The sequence below is a fragment of the Melopsittacus undulatus genome, chromosome 8, assembly GCF_012275295.1.
Source record: "Melopsittacus undulatus isolate bMelUnd1 chromosome 8, bMelUnd1.mat.Z, whole genome shotgun sequence".
NCBI lineage: Eukaryota > Metazoa > Chordata > Aves > Psittaciformes > Psittaculidae > Melopsittacus > Melopsittacus undulatus.
In genome coordinates, this window is record NC_047534.1 from 10,400,995 (window position 1) to 10,413,689 (window position 12,695).

Sequence of the window (12,695 nt, forward strand, 5' to 3'; positions counted from 1 at the left end):
CTGTCCGACCATCCGTCACCAGCGCTAAGCATCAAGCACCCCCCCACTCACCCCCAGCTTTGCCTTTCCGACAGTTTTTCGTTCCTGAAGGCATTTTGGCACCGCCGCTCTCAGGGAGCGGCGCGGCACGGAACGTGTCCGCTGTCGGGAGCGGCCAGAGCCCAACCACAGCCACAGCAAACCTATCCCGACACGGCAGGCGGGGGCGGAGCACGGCTCCGAGGGATCCCTCGCTTCACCTCGCCTCGCCCTTCTCACTCCGCCTCACGCTCGGACCCAGACCCGCTCGGTAATTCCGGGTGGCGGCAACCGGTGCTGCGGGGGCAGGCGCAGCGCAGCGCCGCCTCAGCGCTTTCCCGCCCCTCCCCGGTCCTGCCGGTCCAGCGGCGGCGAGGCTGGGTCCGTCCGCTCCATACCGGGGACGTCGCCCAGCCCAGCCCCGCCGCGGACTCCCACCCCTCCGCTGCCCGTCAGCCAGGAGGCCAGCGGCCGGGTGCCTGACCCGCGCCACAGCGGCCGACACAGATGAGAAGAGCTGAGCTGAGCTGAGCCGCCTGCTCCCGCCGCTCTCTTTCCCTTCCTTTTGCCTTGCCGCCTCCGCTCAGCATCTGAACCGTGTGGCCGCTTCCATCAGCCCCGGTGCCAGTGCAGTGCAGGCAGAGAAATGTACAGAAAACTTCAGCTCAGCCGGAGTGACTTAAAAGTGACACTGTTCTGACAAAATAAGCTCTACGTTGCTTCACATTTTGAACCAGTTTAGACTGGTACAAAACTGAACCTCTGTCAACTGAGCAGCATTTATAATGCTTCCTAGATGAAAACAAGGCATATTTTCAGGATTTAGTGCGTTCCTATGTAGATATGCTGGCTGGAAAAGCTAGATCTCTTGTAGACCGAATCCTACAAACTAAGACTTGTGGTTTATCAGTTGAATACCTGTATTTTCTGGGAAAGTGTTTCTAGCCACAGTTTAAAATGTAAATGCTGCACAGATAGGGACTGATTTTAAGTATTACTTGGTGTTCACAAGTGATTTGCATGACATAACTCTGTATCAATCATTGTTAAAAATGTGATGTTCGATGTGAATCCACTGCAACAGTAATGTTTTCATTTAGCAGGAGGACCTGTTGCTTCAGCCTGGAGACTTTCTTTGAAATAAAGTGTGAAACTCTACTGTTGCATAGCTCCTCATTTACCAAGCATACATGGGAGGTGTGTGCTGATTTACTTGTTTTGAGAGCTTAAGATCTGATTTTGCAACTGCTCTTGTAAATAGAAAGCCTCTTCGCCTACCTTTAAGCACACCGATTTAAATTGACAGGTTCAAGTTTTCAGAGAGAAGACTCCTCAGCTGCAAAATCGGTTGTTTTTGTAAGGCTGAACACTCCTAGCTGTGTTGCTATGAACGTTACTCCATTAAGAGCTGGTTTCCCACCCTAAATTAAGGAGGGATTTTATCCGTTCCCTTCCATGAGCTTCAGTCAAACATAAGGCAAGTGGGGGAACAACTCAGATCTCTCTCCCTCAAGTCGATTAATTAGACCAGACAATTTAGTCAGATGAACTGTATTTCACACAGGTTCCCACTCCCTGGTCTCCCCATGCAGGAGCAGTGAACATGAAATGCATCACAGTTTGATAGCATTTAATAATAAATATTAAAATCACAGTGTGAATTTGTCTTTAGCTAGCCACTTTCGAGAGACAAAACCAGACAACTGACACTTCACACAAGAGTCAGTATATTAAGAAAATGGAATTCAAACATGGGTTTTGTCTTGATGCTAAACGTTTCAACAATAAATCCAAAGTTTTGATGGTCAACATCGGTAAAGTCCGGTTTGAAGGTAGAGAGTTGCTGATTTTGAAGGTAAAGACTCATCTTTTGATGGTAAAGCCAGATTCAGTGGTAAACAGTCAGGTTTGAAGCAAACAGTCACGTTTGGAGGTAAAAAGTCACATTTGATGGTGAAGAGTCAGTTTTGATGGCAAAGCCAGGTTCCATGGTAAGCAGTCCGTTTTGATGGTAGAGCCATTCTTGATGGTAAACAGCCAGGTTTTTCTTGCACTTGGACTACTGTAAAAAATAACATTTAAAGGTTGTTTCAAGTGTAACAAGTGCCTTGGTGAGTAAAAAGGAGTCCTGCAAACGTCCTATGGCTTCTTACCTTTCATGTACTCACTGGATGGGATGAAGCCGTAGTTCTTGTTGTCACATCCCCCAGAAGGCTTCCTGTCCTTGTAGGGTTCTTCACTGCCCTGGTTTCTATATTGCTCACGTAAAGAGTTGCCTGAAAAAATGGGTACTGTCTTCTTCTCCTGTGTCGTCTTCTCAAGACGACAACCTAAATATTCCGAGAAGTCTTTCAGTTTCCTGATGTGTTTCTTCTTTTTCGCCTTCCGTTCGCCATTGTCATTGTCAATGCGAAACACAAAGCCATCCAAATCCTGAAGTCTGAGGGAAACATGGAGGTTAAAAATAGGAAAACGGATGCAGCATTTGATGCGTGTATGGAATATTATTTGTTTTACCACAAGCGATTGCTTGCTGTGTGTCACCTATTTTGTAGTAATTTCTGCACATCTGACTTTAGATGCTATAAACATAAACCCTCAGATTAAATAACTGTGTTAGTTTGTACACAAATCCCTACACGGGCTAACTGCGGAATATGTGGAATTAAATACAAATAATTGTTGTAAGCTAATCAGGAACAGTGCGCGGATGTGGTTCTGTCCTGGGTTCACCAGGCTGGGCTTAAACCACAACCGGTTCTTAACTTTGTGCTCCAGATCTAGCGTTCTAGCGCCATTCTAACATCCTTCCTATGTTTGCTTGACCAACCTAACGACCAGCCTAATGAGCAACCCGTAGTCAGATCATCCTATATAAATCACTTAGAAACAATGGGGAAAAGACAGGCATGAGAAACATTCAGAAAAGAGTTAGGAAAAAAAATGCAGATTATGCTGGAATCCCCACTTACTTGGAATCCTTCTCTTGATATTTATCATCTATCTGGCGGCATTTCTTTTCCACCTCGCTTTTGCTTCCTTCTGTGTCGCCGTGTTTCCTCTTGCCAAGCCTCGGTTTTTCGTTTCCCCGGAAAGAGCTGTCAAACTGTGCATGAGCTGAGGCAGGTGGAGGTGCGTGCCCTTCCCGAGAGTGTTTTTCAGGCTGCTGCTGAGGTACTGAACAATGATGGAAATTTCCTCTGTGGCTGCCCGAGTGATGCACTCCTTCCTCTCTGCAAGGAGTGTTGTGAGCCCATCTGCTCTTGCAATGATCATCTCTATGTGATTTGTAGAATTGACTCCATTTGCTCCAAGTTCTCTCTGCTTTGGAATGGTGATATCTATTCCTGTCTTGTTCTGTTCTTTCTCTGCTTCGGGATCTATAATGAGAACATTTTCCTGAGGCATCTGCTTGTAATTCACACCAGAATAATACATGCTCGGCGCTGACATCTGCAACCCTACATGTACAGTGTGGGATTTGCTGTACTGATTCAAAGCTTTCTATTAAATAGTACTACTAGATGGGTAAAACAATTATAAACTTGTATGAAATCTTTTTTCCATCAGAGTATACTCAATTTACCTTGTTTTCTCTGACAACCTGTTCAGGCGGTTGTAGGCCAGGGATTCTAAGATTATTTCTTGAGGAATTGGTGACTCAGCTACAGGTATCTACAATTAAAACGCAGACATTAAGAGACAAAAAACCCCACTACCTTTAGTAGAAAACTGTTTGCAAACTTTCCTCATTACTTATTAAACAAGATCAATTTGCCTTCTATGTACTATTGCTATTTCACACATCACCCCTTCCCCCCCAGTATATTTATGAAACTGATGAAATATTATCTCAGCTGAACCTTTCTGAAGCTGACATGTTCTCACATGCCCGTTCAGCTCTGCAGTTTCTAACGGGACAATAGCACAAAGTTGTTAATGATGAAATTTGTGCTGTGTGTTTTCACAGTATTTCACATGAATTAGGAATATCTTAATGCTCCTGAATACGAAACACACCACAGGTGAGAAGTTCTAGATGAAACAAAAGTAACTCACTGCTTCAAGCAATCCATTTGTTTTAGCAGAGAAGACCTCGGAAGGTTTAGCAGGTTGGACTTGGCAAGCAAAATCAAGTTTCAGTCCATTTTGTTTAGATCCAATATCTAAACTAATAGCACCATTTAGTGAATCATTTTGTGGCAGCTCATGATGGGATCTCTCTTCTTCAGCACTCTCACAGAAAGAATGGGAATTCTGCAATGTGCCGACCACCTTCCAAATCACAATTCCATTGGAAGATATTTTGTAGCTCATTTTAAACACGCCATTTGACGCCTCAGATTTTCCTGAAGACTCCGCACTGGAAGGGACTGTAGCATCGGAGCCGAGTGCAGGACTTAGATTCACTGCTGGCTCTACAAACATTTCATCAGGAACTTCCTGTTTGGAAATGTTAGCCGCAACTGCCACTGTAGATGCATTTGAGGTAGACTCTGCTCTGAAAGAATTTGTAGTTGTGGAGGAAGGCACGGTCTTGCTGAGATCCTCATTCTCCAAAGCACTGGCAAGACAGCCAGGTTGTGACACAGACTGGTGCTCAGGCAATTTGTTCTGAATACTGAGAGTGATCTTCTGGGCTTTTGATGGATCTGGAGCTGAAGGCCTGGTCATTGCCCAGTTTTGAATGCAAGCTGTTGGTGGAGCGGAAGATGGCATTTTTAATGCCATACTCACAGGATTTGTATCCTCTTTTAGGGGTCCATTTCCATTTAAACGACTTGAATTCTGTATCGAAAAAGAAAAGATTGCAAGATGAATATGTACAATCACACAGCACTTGTTAAAACATTACATTCTCCTACTAAGTATTTCTACAAATTGCCTCATCACCTAAGAAGAAAAACACCCCACTTCCAATATAAACCAAAGTCCAACAAGTTTTTCTAATTCCTGCTGCTTTTGGTTTACTCTATCTTGGTATCAAATGAGCCTCATTTTTGAAACCCACACAATCAACTTAACATTGACTAAAGCACTTCACAAATCTATTTATTTTCCCCTTTAAACATTCCCTGAAAACACTGCAGTAATTGCTCTGGTACTCAGGACCAAGATAAATTCTTTTCACTCTCTCAGCCAAGGTAACACTGAGGGACAGTGATCTTTGCCTGTTGTGATTATTATTATTATTATTATTACGATCATCATCATCAAAGAATTAATAGACTCCTTCAAGTGTCTCAAAAGAGCAGCTCTCGGTGCTCTAAAAAGCACTTTGAGTTGGAAGTATAATGAAGTAGCATGGCTGCACAATTTAGGATTAGCCACTGTTGGAATAATTCTGGCTGTTGCCCGATGATTGTGAAGAAAGCTGCAGTGTGGGAGGGAAAATAGAACTCAAGATGCCATAAAACAGTACCCCCCCCCTCACAATCAAAAGAAAACAACCTTAACAATTTGGTGCCATTATTTGCTCCCTGCAAATTACCTTAATCATATGAGGAGGAAGTTGCGGTCCCATAAATCCAGCCTGCTTACTATTAGACCCCAGTTGACCAAGGAATGAACGGGGATAAGACGGTGCTGGTGAGTAAAAACCACGTTCTCCAAGTGTCAAATCATAGCGCCTTGGGGAAAAAAAAGCAGTGATCTCAGTTTAGAGTTTTTCTTTCAGCCTCTTCTTGGATTAAACCCCCATCTAAAATTTTATAAGAACAGATGATGTGACACAGAAGACATATATAAAAGACTCAACCAAGACTACAAACTAAAAAACAGACAATGGTCTCCCTGCAGTGACTATCCTTTTCAGAGCAACAACTCACCCTTACACCATCTATGGCGTAATTTCTCCTCTTCTATATTAGCCAGCTACATGGAGCAGATATAGAGCAACATACACAAGCACACCAGCTTAAGGCCAAGCAATGAGAGACAATAAATGTCACTGGTAAGTTCAGGTTAGACCGAACCGAATTACAGAAACAGTAAACTTTTCCTAGGACAGAAAGAAAAGCACTTGGGGGAAAAAGAAAAGTATCAGTAAGAGGAAAGTAAATATATTCTGAACAGATTCAGTAGTTGGTATTACCTGATATAAAAAAGTAAATAAGCTTGCTGATTGAGAACCGTTTCGGTATCAGAACGCTCCACTATGGCATCATTCATTTGATACCAAAATCCATTGCCGGCCTGCAAATAAAAGAAAGACAGACAAAAAAGTTCAGACAAAATACATGTTGTCCAAATGACATCGCAGGCAGAACACTACAGCACAAAACCTACCAAACAAATCAAACAGAACGCATCATTCAACCTTTCTCCATCAGAATGGTGGTTGCCAGTAACATTCATTTTCTTTATCAGCACGGATGATTTTACCCTGTTAGAAATCAAGCTGATACCCACCTTTATGAAGCAGATATAGTGTCCTGCATTGCAGGTGGAACCAGAATGAACAAGAACTGCATATAAAGAATAGATGAGTGGTTCTCCCATTGACTGGGACATATATGCTCGAAGATCCAAATATTCAGGGTATTTTACATCCTAAACACAAAACAGGAAGATTCAAAAATTACCCTGAAACACTTCATGGAACAGCCTGAGAAAAACCCTTCTAAAAACACAGGCTAGGATCACACAAACATATTCTTGATTCACTTCAAAGTACCTAGTCTCAGAAACAGCATTTAGTAATTGAAGCTGCAGAGAACTGTTTTCTGCAGAATTAGCTCTAAGAGTGAGGTATACTCTTACGGTTACCGTAAGCCGTAGTTGTTAGATTGACTTTACTTAGACTATTGCTATTGAAGTTACAGCCTGCAAACATGAACAACCTTTAAATCACAGAACCATAGAATAGTTAGGGTTGGAAAGGACCTTAAGATCATCAAGTTCCAACCCCCTGCCATGGGCAGGGACACCTGCCACTAAACCATGCCACCCAAGGAAGGCTCTGTCCAACCTGACCTTGGACACCAGCAGGGATGGAGCACTCACAACTTCCCTGGGCAGCCCATTCCAGTGCCTCACCACCCTAAGAGTAAAGAATTTCTTCCAATCTAAACTTCCCCTCTTTCAAATGCTATTCTCTTGGGGAAATCTCCTACTCCAACAAGATAAAGCTGCTTGACAGCTGCAAATATACCTTGTTGATCTTGCCACCAGTAAAAGCTGAAAATCTTTTCAGCGTGATGGTGAGAACTTTGGAGGAGCGATGTATTGTGTACTTCTTGGAGGCAGGAACCATGTTTTCGCACCTTAAAAACAAGCACAGACAAACGTTGAACAGCAAATGCTTCCTCCTCCCAAAACTCAAACAAGTTTTCATCTCTCGCACAGGCCTATGAACCCATACGCTGCACTTCAGGTTTGTTAATAGACAGAAGGTAGCAGCACGTAAGCGGACAGCTCTACAAAACAAAGGACTTGGAACATTATCTTTTGATAGCCAAGCAAACATCTGAGCATCTCTCCTAACGACAAGAAGGAAAGACTTCCCAACAATTCAGCATGAGAGCCGTGCAACACATTTTTCAGTGAGCCCTTAGGGGCTGCTCATGTTAACGACAACCGTTTGCATGCACTGAGACCCAATCCCACTTTGTTCCGCAGAGAACATTAGGACCTTCAGCAAGCTGATGTTGCCTCCCACCCCAAGTTGTTGTCCTCAGCTCCGTGCTTCAGCTCCCTACTACTTAGCAGACATCCCCTTTAACTTCTGGCCAGACAAATATTTCTGCGTGCAACCTCACGCTTACGAAGGCTAATAAGCCCCAGTGCAGGCAGCACTAGGAATAAAAGTCTAGTATCAGCTAATGGCCACAATTCTTCTATTTCCAAATATTCCTCTGATACATGAAACGCTTTCTCTTATACTCGGAGGGAATTAGTAAGAATCTTACTTGCTACACTTATAGCTGTTTTCTCCATCCAGTTGTTCAGGTTTCACCAATTGTTCCAGAGCCTCGGTGACAGATGTAATGGTCTGGATGAATAAGAAAGTAGAGCCCTCAGTCACTGGAAATGCAAAATTTCAAACACCTCCTGGTAGTTAACGAGAGAATCTTGCTAGCTCATCCTCAAGTGACCTACTGTCAACCGGCAACCACTGTGAAGGAGGCAGAAACCTCAGAGTACGCTGAGCATTTACCTCCTGTGGAAACGATGCTACTTTGAAATAAAGTTTGCAGTGCCACAGACAGCATCTCTGCTCTGCTATGGCACCAATAATGAGAACAATCAAACCCATCAGCCTAACGACAGACGCATGCTGGAGCAGAATAATCGAGAAGCGTGAGAGTATAGGTGTTTGTGTAGATATAATTACTGGTTTGACAGCTTAAACCCACTGCAAACGTCAAGAGCATCTAGGTGCCTTCCACACAAGACCAAAGTCCAATCCACACCCATCCACCACCAAGCTCTTTCCTTCTAGCAGTGTATAGTTTTCAGTAAAATGCCTTTATTTGGAAAGCTCCAAAAAAAGGTCCTTATACAGCTCGACCCATATTCACAAAACACCTTACCTCTATATCCAAAGTGATATCCAGGAATGGTTCATACGCATCAGAAACGGCTTTGCAGTTCAAGCATTTTACTGGAATCAAAATACAAATGCTTAACACTGACTGGACAAATTTAAAGTCTTCCTACGTTTTACTTTAGTCCAAGTACAAAGTCCTTTACTACAGACAAAACAGACACAGACCAGTTCAAAGGACAGGAAGATTTTTGACAAGTACCTTCGGGATCTTAGGTATCCTCCAAATATTTGATAAATAAGTGTGGTGGCTTGAGAAGATGTGTCCAATCCTGGAAAGAAATTATCAATCAGACCTCAGGTGATGCGAGGCTCAGAGTTAGCTCTTCAAACAGTTTTTACCAAGGACATTCATTTTAATATAGTATAGTAAAGAAAGGAGTGAAAGGGGCCAGAGAACATTTAAAGCTTAAATAATTTGTTTATACGTACGTGGTGCTTCCATTCAAGCAAGCTTTCTGCAAAGCCTCAATGGTGAAGGACAAGAATTCATGGGCATCCTCTTGACTGCCATAGCGGAAATGCTTTCCTATTCCTAATAAATAAGAAGGTGGTTATATTTATCTCCCAGAAAATGAAAGAAAACTCACGTTTCTAAAAGTATCAAAATCATTTCTATGCATCAAATAGTCCTTTGAAAAGTTACCAAATATATCAAAAGAAAACCATCAGAAATGACTTACTTCTAAGGCCATTGATAACAGACATGGGTTTGACAGCCTTATTAGAGAGACGCAGGGCCTGGTTAATGTGAGCTTCCAATGTACACATCATGCAGAAGCCTTTTTCGTCACCTGAAGAGTGAAAGAAGCAACACAGTCTAGTCAAATAAGCTCTGCTACCAAAAAAGAACAAAACCAAAAAACAATATCCAGGAGAAACACTATTGATATTGATGACACAGCGCTAAGAGAGAATGGGTGTGATTTTCAGCATACTGCTCTGAGGTGAGCTACATGACACAGAGCTAAGAATCCTCTGGGGGAAGGAAAGGTTAAAGGAAGGTATGTGGAAGTACTTCCGCCCTCCTTTTTGCAACAACAGGGTTCTTAGCTGGAAGCATTTTTATCTATGTCAAAAAAACACAGTTAAATTTCTAGGAATAAACATTTAGATGCCAAACCAAAAAGCATGCATGTACCTGTGTCAAAACAGACCTGGAAGGATACGAGAAGAGGCTCCCGTGCCTAAATCAGTTCAAGCGTACCATGGAAATGTGAAGAACGCAAATTCAAAGGTTCAAAAAAAAACAAATTTTTAACTAGAAAAAAAAACAGTCTGAATTTTAATACTGCCCCACACAGATTTCCATTTCAGGTCAGCAGAAATGAGCTCGTAGTGCTTTCTAGGGTGTGGGCTTTCTTAATGGGTCAACAGTGAACATGTCATTTATTGCCGTATTAGCACATTACGGTATCTAGGCTGCAGAGACGAAGAAGCTACGATGCCAACATCCCAAATTTTACCACCTTTCTACCAGCAGGAAACCCAAATGCCAAATATTCATCAAATGCCTTCCTTTACAACGTACTTCATTATTCACACAAAGAAAGAAATGGTCTTTCTTTGCAAGTTTACTGTTGTGCATTAAATGAACAAATAGACTTTATATGCCATTCCGAGCTCCCTGCTAAATAACTATGGAATCACAGAATCATTTAGGTTGAAAAACACCACGAAGATTGCGTTAAAAGCCGGCTTCTACAGGTAAAACAGGAAAGCCACGCGTTTTCTCCACAGAATCACTCTTGTTCTTTCACCTTTGCAGCTGTCCAACGTATTTAGAATAATGTTAGAAAGTACTCACATGACTTGCTGTGTTCGAGAGACAGCATGTAATTGGCCAGAGGAGGTGTGTACGTCAGACATTGCAGAGTAGCATTAAGGTAACATGTATTGCCCAGATTCTGCAGTCCAACTCCAACGCTCAGTGGCTGTTGCCAATCCATGCGAATTTTCTCAGGTGGAAAAAGGATTCTTTGTGGTGGGGCAATTCCGTCGTTAACAACTGCAAGAAAATTAGATTTCAAAAACTATTTACTGTTTCTGTTTGAAAAAGGATGTTTAAAAGGGAGCATTCTGCAGGAGCACCCAGAAGAACCAGGTCTGCCCCACAGCGCAAAACCACGTGATGAACAGATTATAGGAACGATGGAAGAGTAAGCGAGGTTTTCCAATACCAGTCCCTTCAGTTGCCTTAGGGGACTCACAAAATTGCAGCCTAGTGCTGAAGGCTTTATTCATCACAACCCTGCTTTACATTAGTGCAACAAATGAGAACTGCATTTTCTAACGTTGGGGGTTTTTGTTCTGAAGAACAAAAAAAGGGGGGAAGGACAGAAGACACACTTACTTAACTCTTCCTGGCCAAAAGGCTTAGGTTTTTCAGAGGTTCTACAATACACAGAACCTCTCGGGACTTTCTCGGCATCTTCCTCGGCTGGTACTGGACCCAAGTTCTCAGTGCGTGCTTTTGTTTTCTTGGCAGTCCCTTGGTAGGGCCCCGTGAAGGCCAGCTTTTTAAATACTGAAGGTATCTTCATCCTTCTTATCTGTAACAGAGGTAAAACTTTTGGTTGCCTTAAGGATATCAAGAAGCATTCCAGAAGGAAATTCTGTCACTCAGTATCAACGAAGTAACTTGAAGAACGAAATAGCTGGTAAGAAATACTAGAAGAAACCCCAAACGACAACAACCAAACTAAAAACCCCACTCAGGAAACTGCATTTAAGTGGGGAGTAGGGATTACGCCTTTGTCTCATGACAAAACAAACATTTGCAGCAGTGACTGTAAAACAGTAACATACAGAGAAGTACCTAAGTAGAAATAAGGAGCAATACCAAACTACTACTGGTAGACATGAAGACATGAAGGCACTTCTGTGTGTCTAAATTGCAAACTACGCTTCCACAATGTAACACTACCGTAAGAAAAAAGCAACCCAAACCAAACCAACAACGAAAAAGTAAAACCAACCACCCGAAAAAAAAACAAAACCAAAAACAAAACCCAACCAAACACACAAAAACTCGAAATAAAGAATATCCCCAACACACACACACACACACACCTCACGCTTGTTTACTTTCATCAAAAACAATCCAGCTGTCAACCCAGGAAACCAGTATCAGTTAATGATCACTTTAACCTTACCTAGAAGCAAAGGTGTCCCAGTTGTCAACTCCGGGGTCGGGGTCTGTGTCCGCCTCAGGACCGTGGTCTCCCTCCGCACAGGGCTTCCTCTGCTCTCCCAAGGCGCGGCTGCCCAGTGTTTCACCGGGCTCTGAGGGTCTGCTCCCGGGTCGCAAGAGAAGCTCTCCAAGTCGGTTAACGTCATAGTACCGGTTCCAAATGGAACTGTCCGGCCTTCCGTCACCAGCCTGCAGCACCCACCCGCTCCCCCCCCCCCCCCCCCCCCCCGCCCGCTCTGCCTTTCCGACGGGTTTTGGTCCCTAAAAGCATTTTGGCACCGCCGCTCTCCCGGACCGCTGCGGCACGCGGCATGTCCGCACTCGGGAGCAAGCAGAGCTCAAACACAGCCAAAACAAACCGACCCTGACGCGGAAGGCGAGGGCAGAGCACAGCTCGAGGGATCTCTCGCTTCACCTCGCCTCGCCCTCCTCACTTCACCTCACGCTCCCACCCAGCCCCGCTCGGCACTTCCGACCCGCCGCAACCCCTGTGCAGGGACAGGCGCAGTCCCGCGCCGCCTCAGCGCCCTCCCGCCCCGCCCCGCCCCGCCCCTCCCCTCCCCACCCCGCCTGTCGCTCCCCAGGCTCGCACCTCGAGCACCGTCGGGAATCAGGACCGCAGCAGCGAGCGGCGACTCTGTGCTCACGGCAACTAACGGTCGGGACGCGAGGACGGCGAGAAATGGAACCCTTCGAAGCGTTCCATTCCCCGCGGGAGGCGGCAGGCCCCGCGAGGAGCCGCCGCCTCCTCGCCGAGCAAGGAACAACGCCGCTCATGCCGCGGGACCTGGGGTTTTTACCACGATGCTTTTCTACTCCCGGTGCACTTACTGTTCTGAAGGGAAAGCCCCGAATTCCAGGCTGGAGGCACAAGGTGCCTTTTTTGGGATTGCTTCTGGGAGCAGGCAGTTTTTCACAAACTTGTGGTACCTGAGC

At 44.4% G+C, this 12,695-nt stretch overlaps 2 protein-coding genes across 2 annotated transcripts; both read right to left on the minus strand.

Annotated features, from left to right (window-relative positions):
- Nucleotides 1-1,699: 1,699 nt before the first annotated feature.
- LOC117436578 (uncharacterized) lies at nt 1,700-4,400 on the minus strand. The gene is made up of 5 exons (XM_034065373.1): nt 4,383-4,400; nt 3,605-3,693; nt 2,991-3,251; nt 2,172-2,458; nt 1,700-2,080 (listed from the first exon to the last, which is right to left on the minus strand). The coding sequence occupies exons 1-5, from the start codon at nt 4,398-4,400 to the stop codon at nt 1,980-1,982; spliced, it is 756 nt and encodes a 251-aa protein (XP_033921264.1). The 3' UTR covers nt 1,700-1,979.
- A 218-nt stretch (nt 4,401-4,618) lies between these two features.
- On the minus strand, nt 4,619-11,905 carry LOC117436579 (ubiquitin carboxyl-terminal hydrolase 42-like). The gene is made up of 12 exons (XM_034065374.1): nt 11,722-11,905; nt 10,374-10,574; nt 9,250-9,360; nt 9,006-9,101; nt 8,769-8,838; nt 8,553-8,643; nt 7,929-8,011; nt 7,172-7,283; nt 6,430-6,570; nt 6,113-6,213; nt 5,560-5,648; nt 4,619-4,806 (listed from the first exon to the last, which is right to left on the minus strand). The coding sequence occupies exons 1-12, from the start codon at nt 11,903-11,905 to the stop codon at nt 4,619-4,621; spliced, it is 1,467 nt and encodes a 488-aa protein (XP_033921265.1).
- Nucleotides 11,906-12,695: the final 790 nt, after the last annotated feature.